This window comes from Xyrauchen texanus, chromosome 25 (genome assembly GCF_025860055.1).
Source record: "Xyrauchen texanus isolate HMW12.3.18 chromosome 25, RBS_HiC_50CHRs, whole genome shotgun sequence".
Lineage (NCBI taxonomy): Eukaryota > Metazoa > Chordata > Actinopteri > Cypriniformes > Catostomidae > Xyrauchen > Xyrauchen texanus.
In genome coordinates, this window is record NC_068300.1 from 39,003,475 (window position 1) to 39,025,883 (window position 22,409).

Below are 22,409 nucleotides of genomic sequence, written 5' to 3' on the forward strand. Positions count from 1 at the left end.
AATCAAACTGTCCTGCACACCATCTATGCATTTTATGTGTTTTACATAATTTCTTGATATTGCCTTCTGTGTTAATTTCATCATTGTATTGGTCTGTTGGATTAATAGTTGCCTATCAATATATTCATGTGATCATCATCAGCGCTTCGTACGGCAGTGACGCGTTCAGTCACGTGACGCTGCTGCTGGTGACGTATGGCGTGAGTTTCTTTCCCCATTTGTGTTTAACACACACACACACACACACACACACACACACACACACACACACACTGAGCTCGACTGGACGTAAACAAGAGTGAGGGCCTTTGTGGAACACTCCTCAGCACCACTATATCTTCCAGCAAGTCCACTTGAGTTGTATTTAAGAAGTGTATGGCCATTACAGCCGCGCGTCTCTGGCGGGATTTGACAAATGAACGCGGGTGAGTTTGTTTAACATTTATTGTCATATATCGACGTCACAAGGTAATATTATTACCGTTGTAGTGTACTAATCGATTTAAAGTGAGTGTCTGCTGCGCAATGAGCGCGTGCGTGTGTATGTAACGTTGTAGTCATTACTGCATCGATAGCATTTAAAGTTAAATGCCACACGTGTGTACAACAGTCTTGCAAAACATGTGAATTTCTAGATCTGTTCAGATCAATGACATGTGAAACTACTAAATATATCAGATTTTTGTTTCACCTCTGGATTTTATTTATACTATCAGTTCATATTATTGTTTTAATATTCCTCAATTTCTCAGTAATTGGCCAGAACTAGATGCATTTCAATGTTTTATTTAGTGACAGATGCTATAACAACATATATTTGACATTTTAAGATTATCAGCATTGGCCGATAACTGTCTGATTTACAGTTCCAGATGTACAGACTGCACATTGTCTGTTTTGAAATGTTGTTTAATGAATTTTGAGTAAATAACTGTTTAAAATAAGCATTGAATTAAATTCCTAAATTTTGTGTGCCTATAATTTGCTATCATTAAGTGATATTATATATTTATCAGCACCATCTCTCACCTTGTACTGGCCATTAAAAACCCCATATTGCTCGACCACAAGCTTATTGTTAGTTTAGGAGTGTTACATTTATGATCCAGATTCGAGTTATGTAGCATGGTGCAATGCCGGTATTTCCTGTCCTGTCATGATAAACAAGCTGTGACAAACACTGACAGAATCTTAACAGCCTCATTACATCTAACTGTGAAGTCTCCCTGAAACTCAAGGCTATCTGAGGTGAACATGTAGGCCATGATGTTTGATTAAAGGAAACGCAGTAGTTGGAAAGGATTTGCCACGGGCCTCTCTCCTCACAAGGGTCATGGTCCTCTAACAGACTCTTTGTCTCAAAATGTCTGCGATCTAAAACTAATTAGTATTCTGAACTAGTCATATTATTTAGAACCACTGCCATTTGAAAGTACTCTATTATGTGGAGCTTCTCCATGCAAGAAGTTATTTAGCAATTTTCCACTGCGAGGAGGAACAGCATACAAAAATCAAGGTGTTTTGATTGTTGACACCAAACCAGTACGATGGCACTGTAGTGTTGTAATTATAACCAGATTGAGGGGCTATTAGTTTGTATTTCTTTTTTTTTTTACTTTTCTTTCCAGGTGGGGTTATTGCAAATCTATTCCCAAACAAAACCTGGAAACGTTTCTTCGGCTTGGTCACGAGCATGCCGTCGTCTAAAAATCAGGACAAGGGTCCCTGCGCTGTGCGTGTTGTAGCAGCTCTGGTCAGCACGAGCTGGCATTGCACTGCCTCGCTGGTTAAGAGACTTGTTTGTCAGCCATTTTAGGTTGGACAGCAGTGTGTGGTGTGCTGCCATGTTTCCCCCCTCGCTCTTCCATTTTTAACTGAGCCTTAACACCTTAGGTGCTGGTCACATCAAATGTGTGCCCTCACTCTGCATTTGAAAAGCTGAATGTTTCCTGCCGCCTTTGAGCTCATGATATTGAAGTGGAGACAAATGTAGTTGGATTTTCAGTGAAAACCATACAGAGCAATCAAAACGTACAAAAAACATTAAGGCTATTCCACTGTTGTTTTATTTGCACAGAGCCCTTTTTTAATCATTTTATGAGGAAAAACAGAACCAAATCGGACAAACCAGTTGAAACTACTATTTGTAGTTAGACTTTGCACCAGTGTAGAATAAAGTGAGATCATATTAGTTGAATTGCGTACATAAGAACTAAGTTTTCACCTGAGAGCAGGACTGGATTAAGGTACTGCGAAGCCCTGGGGCTTAGCCTTCAGCAGTGCCCTTGCCTGTGGTCTGATGCGGGGGTGGTGTTGGGTGGGGGCTGGTCGTGGAACGGTGTTACTCTATGACGGCTTGTGAGTTAATGCAGGCCTTCCTGTGAGAACCAATATTTAAAAACCTAATTGAGCAATCAAAACTTAACATAAAATCTTTCAATGCCACTTGTTTTCTTTGGTCCTGTTTCCATTAATAATGTGAGAAACAAAAACAAATCAGACAAACCAGTTTACGTAATTTAATGATACATTTTCACACCTTTCTAAAACAAAACGTGATCATATTAGTCGAATTGCAGATAAGTATTGTGCTTTTGCCTGAGAAAACCAACATTTAAAAACCTAACTGAGAAATCAAAGCATACCAAAAACAGTCGACGCCGCTCTTGTTTTTTTTGGCAACGCGCTCTTGCTTTCAAATCATATTGTGAGGAAAAACAAAAACAAATCAGACCAACTAGTTTACATAAATTATTTATGTCACTTTGTGCCTGTCTAGCACAAAATGTGATCATATTAGTCAAATTAGAAACAGGTTTTTGCTTGAGAGAACCAACATACTTTGATGTGCCACTCAGACCGAGGGGCTACGACAAGGGGTGCTATTGACAATGAGTTTGCTGGTGAGAACCTCCACACCTATCAAACACAGTCTGAAATAGGATCAGGGCCTGTGCTCACCTTTCCCAGCAGCGTCCGGAAATAACAAGCCAGTGAGCCAGGAACCCAACAATGTCTATGGGCTGACCACTGTGTGTATTAATGCGTTAATGTGTGATTTGACGTGTGTGAGAGAGAGAGAGAGAGAGAGAGATAGTTGTGTGTGGGTGGTAGTTGCTATGGGGATAGTAACACACCAGTGGTGCTGACGACCCTTCTCCCTGCAGACTGGGCTGAACTTGTTGAGAGAGAGACAGGGAGTGGGGGAGGGGAGAATAAGGCAAGCAGACTTACAGTGGGGCACGTTTTTCATCAATACTAATGAATAAACACAAAAATCAAGAATAGTTGCGTTCACGTACAATCTGATCGGTCTAGGGTAGAACAGTTTAACGTTCCCATATCTAGCTACAGAAAACGGGTAACGCTGGCATTCCCGGCCTCTAAAACAGCCACATGTTTTAGAAATCGGTCCGCTTAAGCATAGGGCATGTGACATTACTTATTTGCATGTTCTTTACAGAGACAAAGATATTCTGTCTATCCGTTGTCAATGCACAGGATGTCTGACAGCACAGGCCTTAAACTCTTGAAGGTTTCATAAAGGTATAGTTCACCCAAAAATGGAAATTCCATCACGTACTCATCCTCATGCAGTTTCAATGTCCATTTGGCCCACTTCTGTGGAACACAAAAAGAGAGGTTGAAACACTTTTTGTCTTGTAGTTCATGTAGCTCAGTTGGTGCCACCAATACCAACATCTTGGGTTTGATTCCCAGTGAACAAACATACTGATAATATGTGCACTGTATGTCGCTTTTTGTAAAAGTAGCTGGGGCTCCATCCACATATTTTAATGTAATTTTGGGATATTGCATTAAAATGCAGAATGGAAAGGCCAAAATGCACATAAAATATTTGGTATTTTTCGGTAAGAAGACATGCACATAATCTACATGCACAAAATGGAAACCCATTTACCAAATATATTCCTATATTAATTAAATTGGAATATAGATAGCATCAAAAACAATTCGCTCAGAGAACATCATCAAATAGCATCTGAAATGTAGCTCTGGTTATTCTGAAATGTCAAAGCCTGTCATCAAAATAATTGTCTACTATACCTACCAGAACTGTGACACGCTTTCGCTCCCAGACATAAGATATTTGCCGCTGAACGCTAGCAAACATTAAGTTCTTCAGAGCGTTTTTTTTTTCTGTATGCTTTAAACCAAAAGTAATTCATAAACTTTAATAAAAGAGACCCAGTGGCTTCAACTTCTTTTCATTTCTATTTTGCTCAAATTTTCCAGAAGTGAAGATTTTGTTCTCTTAAACACATGGGATGGAAACGCTGCTTTATTCGCAAATTGTTTTTGCAATATTCCGTTTTTGCATGATGAAAACTTGACTAGTGTCTGTCATGTGAATGGATATGAACAGGTATTAGTCAACATTATTTTCAGAGGTCAATGACCGCATGTCACTGATATCCTTGATAAAGCTTAACTTGTATTCAACCCAAAATATTCCTTTGGTTCAGGAGTGGTTCCAAGACATTTTTGTCTCAGACTTACCATAAATGAATGCTGCTTACACTTTGTTTCGGGAGGATATGTGATTGTAGTGTATACAAATTGGCAAACAAGCCAAAGGTTTTGTAGTAGTGGGTTTGAGTTTGCATGTTGCATGCAGCAGCTCTTGGTCATGTATTTGTAGCTTATTCAAGAAACGCTCAATGCAAAATGGCAGCTTGGCTCCCAGTTTGACCGCTCGCTAAATAGATCATGGGAGAACATTCCAGAGTCTTCGGAGTGAACCAGAGAGGAGGAGGAGTAGATGGGGGGTGAGATGGTTATGCGATTGTTGGATGAGGGTGTAGAAAGAGTGTGTGGTGGGGGTGGGAGTGGAGATGGGGAGGGGGATTGGTATCTGGGGGGAAAACAATTCTGGGTAAAACACCTCACTGCTTCCCGCAACAGTTAACAGCTCCTCCCTAACTTCCCAACACATAGTTTCACACTCACTCGCACCTCAGGCTGAACCTACTGGCCCAACCCCCCACTCGACTCATCTCCTCACTGCCGCGGTCATGCGTCCTCAGGGGCCAACCTACATGATGGATGTCAGGCCCTGCCTACCACGCAACCCCCTTTTTGTTAGTTATGTGACCAGGCAGCATTTGGCAGGGCCTTGCCCCCTGTTGCAGAGTGGCGATGGGGCAGACTCAACTGAAAGGCATTTCCTTCTCCGAGGAAAGAAGTGTGTTTGCTTTGCAGAGGCGAACCCCCACTTACGAGCCTGTCCTTTAAATGAATTTGTGCAGTCAATAAAAAATTGCCCTGAATACAGAAAGACAAAAAATCCACAGTCCATTCAGATACAGACTGAATAGAGAATTCAGTTTTGCCTTGGCAGTATAGTAATTTTATTAAGCATTTTAATGTTTTATTTTATTCTTTGGAGAATATTTTTCTTCCCATTTTTTTTTAATGCAAATCTTAAGATTGTATTTATATCAGTGGCATGCACAGACCTCAGCGGGGACGGGCGAAAGTATAAAAAAATGGCACAAATATTTTTCTTTTTTCTTTTAAAGGGTAGCACTTGCATATACTTAACTAATTCTTTGCTTTTTTTAAGTATATAAGCATTTTTCTTGTATTATTAACATAATTTTTTTACACTTTTTTCAAACATGGTCTTTGATAGTCCCATGTTTTTGACACATGTCATAGTAAAACCATGGTATTTTTGGAAGTATATTGGAGTACTATGACGGTATCATGAAATATAATCATTCAGTCAATAACACCATGTGATTAGTCTATTAGTTTAAACAAAAACCAAACTGGCTTTGCCTAAATCAGAAAGCTCCTTCAGTTAATGGCAGAATTCTATAAAAGTCATAAAAATGTCTATTACTGAAAACGATGCGACCGCTCCCATTATAATTAATAAAACTGTCAACACTGCAGGTGTGCCATGTGATGTCGGGAATGCGGTAGCAATCGGGTATTAATCTGTTGATGAACTCACAACACAATACATAGAGTGGTGTAGGTTTGCATTTATAGTTCTGTGTTGGTGTGTTTGTGTCATTCTGCGAGTACACAGCCAAAATACTAACTATATGTTTCATAAATCAACAAAAGCAATGTAATTTCTGGATTCTAAAGTATTTGTTTAATTATTGTAGCATCAAAAATGAGTTCAACCTATTGAACATGTTGAATTGTAGGCTACATGTGATTTATTATACATGTTGCCTGCATCGCAGGCAGAAAATAAATTAGGAAATTACTGTATACGTAATCTTGGGTCGCTTAAATAATACATAAAGACTTTTGACGTTCCTTGCTGATGAAGACAAAGACTTGCCTCATAACACAAAATTGGTGTCGTTTTAAGGACTTTACAATGCATACAGACAATATAACCAACTCTTACCAGGTGCTTTTTAATTTGCTGACAAATTAGAAGTGTTCCGTTTCCATAACTTATGAAATATGATTTTTGACTACACAAACTGACAAACAGACCATCAAATCAACGTGCCGATCGGAAAGTTTGCGAATAGAAAACAACACATTATTTCACTCACATATTAAATTAATATCAAGTAATTGCCTGGACAAAAAAGCTTTTAGAGTGTTCATGCTGTAAACGGATATCTTTTGTCGCATTTCGCTTGTAACTTGAGTCGGTACCAGTGAAATTTCACAGTTCTCTATACCACAGAAAAAATTTGCTAATATGATAATGTGCTATTGAACAATGAATAAATAAAAAGATGTGCATGTTTCTTTCAAGTGTTTTTAAGCAGAGCCCTACTGAAATCCTTTTTTTGTATTATTATAAAAGTGTAATTTCATTTCATTATCAAAATGGTGTCTAATCAAACATGTTTCCTTAAACTTTTAAAAAGTAAAAAAATAGAACAATTACTTATCAACACACCATTACATTTTGTAACACATTTATTCAGTACAAAAGCACTCTTGTTTGTGACGTATTGCTTAATTTGTATTATTACAATAATTAATCATTATTATTATTATTATTATTTATTTTATTATTTCTACATAGAGGATTACATTTTACTATACAGTTATAATATATTTATTTTGCATTTCTTCAATTTCAGATGTTTAGCTTTTATTATGAATCTTGCATTTATTTAGACGTGAATTTTTGATGGAAGTGTAACTTCTCCGGATAAACAGTTCGCTTCATGGCTCAGTGTGATCGTTAAAGCACTAATGCTGTACAAATAACTCTTCAGAGTGGATTAGTGCTCTGCTCTCATCTCTCATACAACACGAATGATTCTCACAGTCTCACAGATTCTCTCAGAGTTTCCAGTGTATGAGCGGTCTGATTCACACCTTCATTTAAAACTCATGCAGCTCATACAGACTAAAATTTCCATAGGATTTCATGGTTTAATAATCACACTAGGACATATCAGGATTTTAATTTGATTAGTTGTACATTTCAGTGTAAAGGGACTAACAGCACACACTCAAATAAGCGTGTGAGCATTTGAAAGAGGTCATGTGTCAGTAAGACTTAATTAAGTCTGTGCTCAGTACTAATGGTACTGCGGAATCACTGGTATCATTACATCTTTTTTTATTTTTGTACCGACTTGTTATCGAAGTACCGGTACTTTTAACAACACTAGTCTGTAGTACACATTACTTGACTGTAAGTGAAGTATAAGGACATTTTGTTCTACAACATAAATTACACACTTTCATATATCAAAAATACCATTATAAAAACACATAGGAAAATCTTGGCAAAGATGAGGGAACCCATGGCAAATTCTCTTCCAGGTTTTTGGACTACAGCCTGAACAGCTAAATAGTTGTTGAGTACGGAACATCTTTTTATTATGTACAAAATACAGGATATCCCGACTAAACTGAACAATTGGCAACCCTACTATCTAAAAATATGTCAATTTTTATATTATTATGTTTTTTTAATTTTTATTTATTTATTTTTACTTGTTCAGCAAGACTTCCTTCAAACTGAGAAAACGGACTATAAAATGGCAGTTTCTGTTAATGTCCACTATAGCACCCCTTTTGGCAATACTGAGAATGCAATGAGCACTTGCACTGTGTTCTGAATTGCAGTCTGATACATTTCGGAATGCATCCACACACACTCAAGATTTTGTAGCTTGACGCAGTTGTGTTTATGTACTTATCTGGAGTATGTTTCAGCCCTAACATTTTACAGCTCAGTTATAAGTCATTAGCATAATTAGCTCTACAATTTGTCTGTCGTATTGGCTACTTTTTGTTAATTGTTGTGGACCTCTCATCACCCCCATTCTTTTCAGGGTTAACAAACTTGAATCCAAGCTACTCTGCTGACCTGTTCTTTGTTATTTTTAGTTGCTGTAGTCCAGGATTAGAAAATAGGAGTGAAGTGACCTATATTTCTAGTATGGCTTGGCAACCTTTAGCGAGCCATTACAGGCAGAATAGGAGTACAGTGGCCTTTTTCATTGTATTGTTTTGTTTGTTTGTTGAATGCACTGCAGTTCTAAAGCATTAGGAATATTAAAATATGTGCGATCATACGTATATTTGATTGAATGATCTCATTCACCTAAATTAGAATAGATGTGCACAGCTTTTTAAAACCATTAAGTGGGGATGTGGGGTGATGGGTTGTGAGAACTCGCTGTAAACTGAATTAGAGGCTGTAAAAGGTTCTTTGAAGGCAGCTTGGACATCAGAGCCAGACATAAAAGCAGCTTTTCTCTATTTGTGCTGATAGGAAGTTTAGATTTGTAGTTGCTTTCAAGTTGCCTAAACTCACAATAGATGGTCAAAAACATGCAGTCCTTTTAGCTTAAGTGTGTAGTTTCTGGGCCACTAGTATCACCATAAGAAATTGCAAAAATAATTACTGTTTCCATAATTGTTTTCCAAACATGCACTCTTAAACACTTCACCTCTTCCATTGATTGAACAGATAGTCCCTTCCTAAACTCATGCCATTGGTACAGACAATGTTTCTGTTTGGCTGGGCTAAAAGAAAAATCCAATGTGTCTAATGAAATGTACAGTTGATGTCAGTTTACAAACACTTAGGTTGAAGTCATTAAAAAAAAAATGTTTAACCTCTCCACAGATTTCATATTAACAAGGCTTATTAACAATTGTTGGAAAAATGACTCGTGTCATGCCAAAACTATAGTAGTTTTGGCATGACACGAGTCATTTTTCCAACAATTGTTTACAGATAGATTGATTAAATTTTAATTGCCTAAATCACAATTCCAGTGGATCAGAAGTTTACATTCACTAAGTTAACTGTGACTTTAAGCAGCTTGGAAAATTTCTAAAACAATTATGTCAAGCCTTTTGCCAATTAGATTCTGATAGGTCAATTGGAGGTGTACCTGTGGATGTATTTTAAGGCCTACCTTCAAACTTGGTGCATCTTTGCTTGACATCATTGGAAAATCAAAAGAAATCAGCAAAGACCTCAGAAAAAAAGAATGTGGACCTCTACAAGTCTGGTTCATCCTTGGGAGAAATTTCCAATGTTCCACGTTCATCTGTACAAACAATAGTATGCAAGTATTAACACCATGGGACAACTCAGCCGCTCAGGAAGGAGACGTATTCTGTCTCCTAGAGATGAACGTAGTTTGGTGCGGAAAGTGCAAATCAATCCCAGAACAACAGCAAAGGACCTTGTGAAGATGCTGGAGCAATGTTTTCTATGATTACATTTCAGGACTTGTGAAAGTTTAAATGTATTTGGCAAGTCAGTCTCAAAATGTCAGACACACTTTAAGATAGAAGGACAATAGCCAGGCAGTTTCATGTTATTTTATATTCTTTAGGATGAAACGCTTTTGCTCTAATCTTCATCTTTTATTCTACTATAAAATTTTAATTGTGCTAGAATTCTTTGGTTCTACCTCTAAATACTAATTATTTCTTTACAGGTTGATATTCTGATGTCTGAAGCACATAAAGGACACAACTACTCATAATGAACTGATTGATGATCATGTACATCACCGTAAGTTTTCAATGGATGGTCTATAAGATTGGATAACTACTTTGGTATCTTACTGGACACTTGGTATAAAGAGCCATGGCTAGCAGGAGAAAGTCCACCATTCCATGCATGATTCCTGTAAAGACCATGCGTCTGCAGGATGGCCTTGTACAGGATAGAGTGTCTCCTTCAACCAAAGACATTGGCTGTTCCTTTGGAGAGGCATCAAGTAGAAAAGGTAGTCCTAGTTTGGGTGACTCCATAGGGAAAGAAGCAGGAGATACTCCTAAAGAGGTTGGCACTTACACTTGTAGGCCTTGCAACTTTGAGACCCAGGACCTAAACCTTTTCCTTGATCATGTTTACAGTCTACACCCAGATTTCCTCTTTGACCCCTGTTTTCTTTGTGTGGATTGCGGGGTAAATGCTGCAAAGTTTGAGGGCTTAGCACTGCACAATGCCCGTGTCCATCCCAGTACAATAACCACCACACTTCAGCTCAAGCAGAAGGAGAACAGGGTTCTGGTAGAACAAAGCCTTACTATGGGACCTTCTGAAAGCACTAGCTGTAAAGAAACCGAGATTTCTATCTCCAAGACACCGATCATGAAAATGCTGAAGTGTAAATCAGAACCCAAAAGGATTGTAGTTTCTCATGCTGCCACGGATGATCCTCCACCCTCTATTACTAAACTTGTAGAGAAAAAGGACTCTCCTACTGTTACTGTGACCCATGTGCCCACTATTGTGCACAATGGAGCAGCCAGCAAAGTTGCCCTGCCATCAGCCATACAGATTGTTAATGGTTCTGGGGCTTTTCCCATGCTGAAGACGGCTGTAACGCAAGTTGTGTCTGTTGTGCAGAACAGAAGTCTCAATCAACAATCTGCTTCAATAGCTGTCTCCTCATCACCCTCCTCCGTGACCACCTCATCGTCAAGTACCAAGAATCTTCCAAAAGTCATGATCCCTCTCAGCAGCATTCCTACTTACAATGCATCCATGGACAATAGCAGTTTCTTAAAAACTTCCTTTAGCAAGTTCCCTTATCCAACAAAGGCTGAGCTGTGCTACCTTACAGTAGTCACCAAGTACCCTGAGGAGCAGATCAAGATCTGGTTTACAGCACAGAGACTGAAACAAGGAATCAGCTGGTCTCCAGAGGAGATCGAGGATGCACGCAGAAAAATGTTCAATACAATCATACAGGCAGCACCTTCTACTGGGCAGCAGCAGCGACAGACCCAACAAATCACACCTCAGCCTACTATCACAGTTCTGGGCACAACTGGGATCCCTCACATCTTGCAAGGTAGTCTGGTTGGGCAAGGTGGGGTAATTGTCACCCAGCCTATGATGGCTAATAGAATACAGGTCAGCAGTGCCCCTGTCACACTCGCCGTAACACCCAAGCCTCAGGCCGCTGCAAAGCAGGCAAGACCCGCCGCGGCCCTGGTGGCCGACAAAGGAATCAGCATGGTTTTAGGCACTGTCGGTAGCAGCAGCAGTGGAAATTGCAGCAGTAGCAGCAACGCTAGGACTAGCAGCAGTTCAAGCAGTATTAGTAGTACTAGCAGCCTAAGTAGCCAGGCTAGTGTAGTCAGTATTGGTGGGAGTAGTACTGCCATGTCAAAAAGCAACTGCAATATTAAGGTCGATACAGCGGGTGTTAAAAGCAATGGTAATATTGTTAAAAGTACCAGTGAGGGTAAAGGCAATAATAATGACACCAAGAGTTTGAGCAACAGTGATGCCAGTCCAAACGCCAATACCACCACAGCAACCTTTATATCTACAACTACCACAGATAGCACAACACCAGGTAAATCGCACTCGCCATCTCTGATGCCCATTTTCTCCAGCACTAACTTCCTTGACCCCAGCTGTAGCAAAGCCAAAAAGTCCCAAGTACAGCTGGCAGCCTTAAAGGAGAGCTTTCTTCTTAGCCAGTTTCCTAGTCAAGAAGAAGTAGACCGGCTTATCAGCCTAACTGGTCTGTCGGTGCGTGAGGTACGGAAATGGTTCAGTGACCGTCGCTACCACTTCCGTAATCTAAAGGGTTCAAAGTCAAGTGCTGGCGGTCCAACTTCAGGAACTAGTGGTAGCATTTCCCAACTTGATACACTTCCTGCTGTAGACCTGTCAGAGAATAGTACACACCCAGAGAGGCCCAAAACCCCCCAGCAGTCACCCCTCAGCCCCTTACAGACATCATCACCACCAACCCCGGCACGACGCCATCCACGACCCCCATCGCCAGATTTTACTGCTATACGGTACAAAGAACGAGAGCCTCAACAGGTCCGTGCTTTAGAGGCCAGCTTTGCGCAGGACCCAGATCCACCTAGTGAAGAAGTGGACAGGTTGAGGGCGGAAACTAAGATGACTCGTCGTGAGATCCATGGCTGGTTTGCTGAGCGGCGAAGGAGGGTGGCAGCAGAGAAGAAGAAAGAGGAAGCTGAGAGGGTGGAAAGGGAAGAAGGTGAGGAAGAGAAAGAAGAAAAGGAGAAAACGAGCAGTGTAAAGACACTTGAAACTCAAGATTTCTCATTTGAGGCACAACAACGAGGCCAAGAACAAAAACAGAAGGATGAGACTGGGTCTGAGCCAAAAGTGAACCCTATTAAGATTAATCTAAAAATGCTGAAAGTTACTGAAGCCAATGGGAAAGGTGATCCTGTTGAAGGTCAACTGCCCGTGATTGATGCTACTAAAGTGCCGCCATCCATCTCTCAAACATCTGTTCCTCAGAATTCCCCATACCGAGGCAAGAAAACACCCGAACAGCTCCACCTACTGAAGCAAGTCTTTGCACGCACCCACTGGCCCAGTAGTCCCCAGTACAATGAACTGATATCTAAAACCGGCCTTGCACGACCAGAGGTGGTACGTTGGTTTGGAGATTGCCGCTATGTCCTGAAGAATGGTCAGCTCAAGTGGCTCGAGAGTTACCAGACCATGGTCGATGAAGATGACTTCCATAATGCTAACATTAGTGTATTGAAGGAGCACCTGGATGCCCATGGTGAACTAGACGAGAATAAATTGGAGGAGATTGCCAAAGCAAGTGGGTTAGGTGAGGAATCGATCCGGCGGTGGTTTGCATATAAAACACCATTTGTATTGGAAGATAGAAAGTCTGAGAGCATAAAAAGCATCATGACTGAATCATCTACTGCAGCAACCCCAACCAAAGTTACTCTAACATCTCACCATCTATCCCAAGATGCAATTGTGGAGCAATCAGAAAGCAGCTTAATCTCCAAGGATCAAACCACAAAGTCGACAGTGGAAGAAGAATCCGCTAGTGGTGAGTAATTCAAATGAATTAAATCCTTGCTCTGTTGGGGATGGGGAAACTGATGGGGTTGTAAATAGGGACCAGTTTAACCTCCTCATCTCAAACATCCAGCATACTAGACACATGTTTTCTTACTGTGTGCAGTCTTGGGTGTAATCTAATCACATAGTTACTATAATCAAATTACTTTTCCATTTAAAAGTACTTGAATACATTTACATTTATGAATTTGGCAGGCGCATTTATCCAAAGCGACTTACAGTGCATTTATTACAAGGACAATTGCTCAGAGCAACCTGGAGTTAAGTGTCTTGCTCAAGGACACAATGGTGGTAGCTGTGGGGATCGAACCGACAACCTTCTTTTTAACTGTTTAGTGCTTTAGCCCACTACGCCACCACTCCCACCACCACTGAATAGATTACATTGTAAATTCTTGTATTCAGATTACAGTTATTGACCTTCAGTTAAGAAACTTAATTACATTACTTGGGTTACATATTTCTAAAATATTATATTATTTAGGTTAATACATTTAAAACATGAATTATGTTAATGTGTATGTCTGTATGTGTTTATGTGACAGCTTGCCTGTGACAATGTACAAGGAGAGCTTGTTGCGTTGAAAAAAACACTTTTCTGTAAACAGAGGTTTAGAAAATTACTTCAAGAAAAAAGTTAAATAATTAGTCATGGGATTTGGCCAGATTATGTTGTCGGATTATGTTGTTGGGTTTTAAACAGCTGATAGAACATAATGTTTGGTCATATGTGGGACATTTAGACTTTGAGTAGCATTTTATGCCACAGTATCCATATTACACATTGCATGTTGATTTTGGGTTGCAGCGGTATACGGGTTTCAAGGTATACCATGGTTTGAAAATTTACGGTTATCATATCACGTACATTTGCTTATCTATGGTATTGAGAAAAAAATGCAACCGGATGGAGAATTTCACATGCGCGTGCGCATCTACTTTATTCCTTGTCTGCCTGTCAGACTCGTCAACTTGCGACACACACGCACGCGTGAAAATGTCTGAGAGAAGCGAGGCGAGGGGGGGTCTGACATGAGTGTGAGTTAAAGCAGTGTTTCTCAACTGGTCTATTCGGACGGGGTCGCGGACAGCAGGGAAAGAGCAATGCCATGGTTCTCCCATTGAAGATATTTCGGTGGCCGCCCAAGTGATAGACTATTTAGGACTGCCGATGTAGATTTAATGATAATGTCGCAAACAGCTAAAGCAGACATGGGAAACATACGGCCCGTGGGCTGGATCAGGCACTCCACATGGTTTAATGTGGCCAGCGGCTCATTTATCATAAAAGCGTTTTTATTTTTCAATGGATATTTCAGTTAACTTGCATTGGGACCATGTAAAACTCCACAAGTGTTTAACATGCTCATGGTTGCCAGATAAGAGACGAAACACCCCCAGTTTGAGATTTAAACTTTTGCAAATTGGAAATATTCCGCCTAATGTTATACTTATTTTGTGCAATCTGGCAACCATGCACGTCTCTCTTTCTCCGTTGAACAAACTTAGCGATCTGTAGTGCAATATTCTGCTCAAGGAAAAGTGTTATACGGCTGCTTGTGATGTTTGGTGCTACTAATTTTGCAGGTAAACCTTCTCAGTGTTTAAATTAAATATAAAAGTAGATCTCGGCATCATTGACACACGGAGTAGTCATTGACATGCGAGCAAAAGAAAACCAGAGACGAATAAGTAAATGTATTTTTTATTTCATTCAACAACAAAAATAATGTCACTTGATGCATGTCCTTGTGCTGGAAATCCATGAACAAAACTATGCAACATAAAAGGAAATGCAACCCAAGATACATTAAATACAGGTTATATTTTTACTATGGTGGGTCGCCACTTGATTTCCAATGTAAAATCTGCGTCCTGAAGCAAAACCAGTTGAGAACCACTGAGTTAAAGGTACAGACAGGAGCAGTCTGGCTCTGCTGTCATGCACCTACAGTACATGTTAATTGTTAATAATCATAGGACATTACTTTAAAAGCTTGCACAGCTGATGTTATTTTTCATTTAGTAGTTCATTTAACATGTAAACTAACATGCTTTAGTTATATAACATGTTATAGTTACATTATATTTGTTATCATGTTTATAAATCTGTTTATTATAATTCTGTTAACTTTCTTATTTTTTCTATTTATTTATTTTCAAAAGGGAGACTTTTTTTACACATGTACCAAGAGTGGATGGCGCATCATTCTTTAAAGTGTAACACATACTTCAATAAAATAAATGGTTTCAAGTTTCAATTATAATAAAGTGTTTGCTCAAAAATAAATAAATAAATTAACCCTTCTGTTTTCACTGATAATAGCAATTGTGTAATACCGTATACTGTGATATTTTCTGAGACTGTTATCATACAATGAAACTCTCATACCGTTGCAACCATAATGTTGATATTTAATTAACACACCAACAATGTGTAAACTACTCCAGGCAATAATTACATATTAATTACCCTAAATAATAGGGTATTAATTTATAATTAGGGTATTATTAAAATGCAGCATTTTTTTTCCATTATTAAATGTTGAGGATAAAGTCTGTCATGTTTACAATATATGTTTTCCTTCTACAGAGTCAGACTGAAGAAGAAAGTGGATACATGAATGTGTCTAAGAGCAAAAAGATATCACCCCAAGGGATTATAGCACAGGTGGCCTTTATTTGGACTATTCTTTTAGTTTTTTTGGGGGAATATCAGATGAGATGTGACAGGAGCACTGGAAGACTTCTTTGCACAAAAACAACAATCTTTCCATAATTTCTTTTTTTTACTTAGAGTAACTAGCTGCCCCACTGTTGGGAGACAGTGTGGATTAACTTGTGTCTGGATACTCCCCCCCTCACCAGCTAGCTGCTTTTTCCATCTGGACACAACAGAGGGGAAAATAGACTTTGGATTTGAAATGAGACTCCTGAATGGATATCCTCCATTTCCTAACTTCATCTTCAGGGGACAACCTGCCTTGCTGTAAATGTTTCAAAGTGGCTATTTTTGAGGGATTAAAATGCAAACTGGTACGAAATGCAAACTGCACAGCTCTCGTTGAGCTCTGTTGTCATTCTTAAATATGACTGACAATATTGCACCTCAGAGAGGTTTAGCTGAATGTAAAGCAACAATACCACGGAACGTTGTTACTTCTGAAATGTCATTAAGAGCAAAAGAAAACTGTAAAATCATGTCTATCAATGTCAAAACGGTTTCACCACTGTGAATGCTTAGGCTATGATTTTTACAAATATTATTTGCAGAATAAATAAATACAAAAACAAATATTGTTCATGTTTTTTCAGGTTTGAAAAGAACAGTCAGCTCTTCGATGTTCAATTAGTACTTTATTTATTCTCAGGCTTGATGATGTTTCATATGAAAAGAAAAATTCAAATGTATACTTCCTCCAATATAGCATAGGCACATTACAGAAAAGGCTTGGTTCGTTTATAAGTACATTTGTAACTAAATGATGATGCAAGAAAGCATAGAAAAGGCATACATACAAGATACAAGGGATCTTTTGTTGGTGTATACGTATATGCATACATACACCAAGGCACATGAAAGATGATGCAAGGAAAAAGCAGAAACCGAATTTACAGAATGAGAAGGGCTATATTAGTATAGGGAAAGGGCTTTAACACAAAGCATTCAGGGAATGTTGGATAATTAGCAATTAATGCAGGAGAAATTGACAATTTCCTTCTAAATTAGTTCAGCCTTGTGTTTTTCATCTTTTCAAAAGCTCAGGAAGTTATTATGGTCCCAGTATTTCTAGATTGCATAATGCAAATTTAATGTACATAAAACAATAAGGAATATATTTATCCTTATGTCCCAATTATTATTTAGCATATGCCCAATCAGGGAAATGTACAATAATGAACTTTGTTACAACATTGCGTCGGGATTCAACTTACCGATCATATGCTTTCAGACCCAAAGCATGCACCGAACTGAATATTGCAACAACAGTTGCTTTGCCTAGCAGCCAAAATGCAAAAAGTGAATCAAATATTTCTTTACAAGGGCTGCAAAGCACAAACAATACAATGTTGACCTCTCCATAGTCACCCTGCATTGTAAAAACACACCTGGACCCCAAGGTCAAACGGAGGGCCAGGTTAAGCATCAATGACAGAAAATGATGCAACAAAGCTTCGTAATGGCTTCTGTCTGTGGCTGGAAAAATTAAACAATTTGTCTCAGAGCTACATGGCATATAGATGTGTAATGTTCAGTGACATATCTCAACCTCTACTTGCTAAACATGAGAACTGCATGAATCTGTGGAGCTCCTACAATAAATATGGCCTTAGTTACTGTACATCAACTGTAAATACTAAAGTGTAGCAGTCTTATGCTTATTTATCCGTTACTAGCATAACCGGTATCAGGGAGATAATATGGCAAAATACAAAATAATAGCGACTGCTTGGCACAAGATAAATATATCTAAAAGTCTGCAGATTTAGCAAAACTGCCCTTGTACTCTTGTTACACAGCTACAACAACACAAAAGTTGGCCAACTTTGGCCAATTCATAGACTAGTTTATCGCTCAAGGTGTTTTACTGACCCAAAATACTGAGACAAATGTATTTGGTCCCAATTTCTCCTTTTTTGTCACCTGGATCACCTACCTTTGGCTTTCTTTTAACAGACTCGGTGTCTAACAAACTACTAATGGTATTAAATCATACATAAAACATATTTGAGGTGATCAGATGTAATAATACACCATCAGGAACCATATATTTTGAGTGCTAAAACATGAAGGCGTAATAATGACAAATAACAGAAGTAGTTTCGTAAAGGAAAAACATTCTGAAATGAGATGGTCCAAGTTCTGATCTGTAAACTAAACACATTATTTTGTGTCCAACACTCCCATAGCACAATGCTGGCTTATAAACTCAACCTGAGCGGTTTGAAAATTGAAGTTCGCTTGTACAGACTGGCAAAACAGAAAACAAGGAGAGTGATATTGCTCTCAGGGCACTTGATAACGTCGTTAAAGACTTTATTTTTAAAAACCAAAAAAAGGTTGTTCTAGAGTTAATGAACATTGAAGAGCCGCAGATAGCAATTCTTCAACACTATCTTTCGACATCTTCCCATTTAAAAAATAAGGACACGAGCATTTTGGGATGGTTCAAACACTGAAGTCCATCAGCTCCGACAGAGGGAAGGAAGAACAAGCAAGAATTTGAGAAACAATTAAAAAGGCCAAGCCCTCATGTCAGAAACACTCATATAGAAAAAAAACAATAACATTATGAAAGTTAAAAACAGATGTTTAAATAATAAAAAATAATCCATTTGAAATTAAAATCTGGAGTAAGCGGCGGCTCTTTGAGAGCTGATCAGCTTCAACTGTTGATCGACAGCGAAATGGGGAACACACATATTTATAGGTTTATATATATATAAGTCAGAGATAGCATAAAGAAAGCATTATTACTCCAAAAATGTTAACCTGGAATCGGTTTCAAAATGGTGAAAGATACAGCTTCCACTCAATTTTGAAACATTGGCCTTTTGTTGTCCACCAACTGCTGTCCTTGAGTTTTGAGCTGCATCAGAGCACCCCGGCCCATTCCGCCGCAGTTTTAGATTGTAGCGAAGCAGATATTTCTTCATTTTTGTCCGTTAGTCGAAGGCTCCATAACCGCAGCAACACTCCGTGAATCCTTCCGCCACTCGCACAGCTCTGTGCGTGAGAGTCATATGGAAAAAAGAGATTTCGGTTCATAAACGCTGGCGAAGACATTTCTTTAGAAACAGGTTTCACAGCAGTCCTTGACTTCACCAGCCTTGGAGGAACCTTATAGCTGGCCTCGAGTCTGCTCTGTCCATCTGTCGTCTGCTCAGCTGGTTGGTTTATGCACGGTTGTCTGCGCTAACACGAGCCCTGCGTATCCTACGAGAGAGAACCAATGGCAAATTAAAACCATCATTTTAAATCACAATCATGACGACCATAGTCATAGTTTCACTTAGCCAGACTCTGGACTTAAGGCATAAAATCTGGTCCAAGACTCCAAAGAGCAGCCTATTCTAGCCAAGAACCGCCAAGTAAAGTAGCTTCCACATGACTCATTTCAGGGGTCTACGCTCCATTTATCGGCAACATCAAGCACCTCTTTGCCCTCCAAATGACAAGAGTTGCAGAAAGCGTCACAGATGGGCGACTGTACCAAGCAAGAAAGTGATTACTATAATTACTTTAATACATTAATTCACTACAGAAAGAAAAATAATAGGTATTGTTTACATTAAGGTCTTTGGATAGAAAAATACAAAAGCTTGAAGCAAGTTCTCGTGTGAACACTCGAGCCAGTGTAGCAGATTTAGGCTTGAATAAGCTGCAAAATGCCAATAGACAGCAAATACCCACTCCTGTTGTTTGAGACATCATCAAAACTCTTATTAGTCATGCTCACACTTAAATTCAGCAAACACATCATACCTCCTGTTTTCATGGTCCAAAAGCGCCTCCTGTGAAACTCTAAAGTCATCGAGAGGAGACTGGTATCGGGCCTCCAACGAGCCCTCCTGACTGCGGTATCCCAGCGCCTGTGCCGGAGACGAGGGTAGAGGTGACATGGAGGAGGTGGAGGAAACTGAGCTCGAGTCACCTGTACGCTCCCGGCCCACTTGCATGGTCATCGCCATCGCTCCCGCCGCAGAGAACGGACTCATTAGCTCCCCATTCTCATGCTGCCGAGGAGAACCAGTGTTGCCATTACAATACAGCATATTAATATAGCATATTACATGATGTTACTGAAGTGTGTTTCTACATACTATGATCTCATAGCCTAGCTTTCCTCTGATGATGTCCATGTGCACCAGAAGAGATGCCAACTCGAGATCTTCACTGTAGCTGTTCTTCAGAGGAACTGACCGGTAGCCTGTAGACAGAATTTAGTTTTTTCCAGGTTAGGGATGGATCTGGATGGTCGACTAGTCATCCAACAACCAGATAGATTGGCAGTTCTTTGAAGGAATAGTTTCAACTATAAAAATAAGTTTCAACTTTGGGCACGATTTTAATAAAATTATTAGGGGTCAATTTTTATTTAAACTGACAGATTTAAACTTTGTATTTTTTATACAGTATATAAAAGGTCACATTTGACCAGGCCTTCATAATTTATTTTTTGATACTTTTCAAATTCCTTTAATATTGGAAGTCTGGGTCTGACAAGGACAAAACAGTCAAATCTGTCCATTTAAACTATGAAAATCCATTTTAAATATGGATGCACTGATTTATCTGTGCCAATATTTATCAGCCAATTTATATATATCGGTTATAAGCATGAAAATGGCAATACGGCAATAATTTAAGTAACTAGAAAAACACTTTGTAAAATATCAAATGCACAATCCAGAAATAATAAAAGCCACAATATGTAGATGGGTTGGCATGCCTAAGAACATGTAATATTATGTTTTTATTGTGTCTTATTCTCACGTTAATGCAGAATGAACGCCATAAATGGACGTGACAGTTAGCTATACCTAACCTATAGTCTTACCTATAGGATACATGAGTGAAACCAGCAGACTTTGATGATATCATACCGATGTCTCAGAAGTCAGTGCTGCATGATTGATTGAATTAAGATTGAAATCACAATATGGACTTGCACGATTACTAGGTGTGTAATGACCCATTGATCTGAATCGATCAAATCCTCAACGATTTAACACGTAAACATAAGGCTCGCAACGGTATACGGTGTCACCGGTTATCCTCTGAACATAGGATGACACCGGTGTGAAATTTTATACCAGTAAAATGGGTAAACATTATGTAAGAAACTTAATGACAACAGTTCCTATATCAATAGACAAACGAATAGAATTGCCAACATAAAGTAACTTAACAAGTTTGCGACTCATAAATAAACCTGAATGAACGCACTGAAAGCCAGATGTTCTTTATCGACATATCAAAATGACTCTGAACACGCACTTATAGAAGACGTTACTTTTAGTTGAGGGCAACAACTGTGCGAGGCGGACACGGTTTGCCCCGTATTTTAGCGATTCACACAGAAATTGCACCCGAACGTGTCGCAAATTTAGAGAAATTCACATGAAACACAAACATCTTCAGCATGAGTTGGAGATGCATCCAGCTGCAGACAGCTGTTATCTCTATGTAGAGATAACATAGATGCTACACGACCGAAGCGGCTGCGCCGAAAGATCAAGTAAGATCAATGTCATTCTGCGCATGTCTTCAGTCATGTTTCTATTAAAAGTCTCAAATGACTGATAAAAAACTGATGCACTTTAAAAAAAAAAAAACTGTTATATAAGAAGAAATACATTAGCATTTTCCGAAAAAACATAAGCATACAAAGACTGTGGCCCTATAAGGCTAAATAAATTTTGAGTCCAATTTTGAACAGAGCGCTTTTCGTTGAGCTTTAGAAATGGAGGAAGCATATTAATTATGGGGAAGAAAACCCTTTACAGAAAATGACTGGATCCGTTGATTCGTTCTTTTGGGAAAGGTAGTGTTTATAAGAAGGAAAGGTTTTTCATTTTTTTTCCTTCTCCCCGGTCATAGCCTTTTTCAGTATAAGAACTGGGGCTGTTCGCAATGAACAGTTAAATTTGCGTCCATCAGTGCTGTTTTTCAAGTTTTTTTCAAATGTAATTACGCCCGTGATAGAATAGCATTGAGCGACTCACATACGCGATTACGGGTGTACTCACACTAGGCCCTGTTGCTTTGTACCGTGCCCAAGCACGATTGTCCCCCTCCCCACTCCCCCGCTGGCCTGAACTCACATTGCAGTTAACGTTCCGGGCCTGAGCACGCTTTCATCATTACAATGCGACTATCAACGAGCACGAAGAGAGTTATTAATTTTACCAAATAACTCGGAGTTCTGGTGTGTTGTATCCAGTTGTTCCTGTATACTCTCTTCTGCCCAAATATCTGCTAAACACTGCACCTCTGCTGTAGACCAAAGTGACCCATTTGCCGGCATGTTTGTTAAATGGAACAGTCGCGTCACTGACATAATGTTTCGAGTTCCATGCT

The 22,409-nt window shown here is 39.2% G+C and overlaps 2 protein-coding genes across 2 annotated transcripts in view; one reads left to right on the forward strand and one right to left on the reverse strand.

Moving 5' to 3' along the window:
* The first annotated feature begins 237 nt into the window (after positions 1-237).
* On the forward strand, positions 238-16,597 carry LOC127618716 (zinc fingers and homeoboxes protein 3-like). The gene is made up of 3 exons (XM_052091325.1): positions 238-425; positions 9,927-13,292; positions 15,918-16,597. The coding sequence occupies exons 2-3, from the start codon at positions 10,079-10,081 to the stop codon at positions 15,926-15,928; spliced, it is 3,225 nt and encodes a 1,074-aa protein (XP_051947285.1). The 5' UTR covers positions 238-425; positions 9,927-10,078; the 3' UTR covers positions 15,929-16,597.
* Positions 16,598-16,661: 64 nt separating this feature from the next.
* The window catches only part of LOC127618715 (1-phosphatidylinositol 4,5-bisphosphate phosphodiesterase gamma-1-like), a 71,177-nt gene continuing 65,429 nt past the window's right edge, over positions 16,662-22,409 (reverse strand). Inside the window, exons 31-33 of the mRNA XM_052091324.1 lie at positions 20,150-20,256; positions 19,812-20,062; positions 16,662-19,262 (exon numbers count right to left, since the gene is read on the reverse strand). Of these exons, the coding sequence (XP_051947284.1) occupies positions 19,223-19,262; positions 19,812-20,062; positions 20,150-20,256 (398 nt within the window). The 3' untranslated portion in view covers positions 16,662-19,222. The remainder of the gene's footprint in view (positions 19,263-19,811; positions 20,063-20,149; positions 20,257-22,409) is intronic.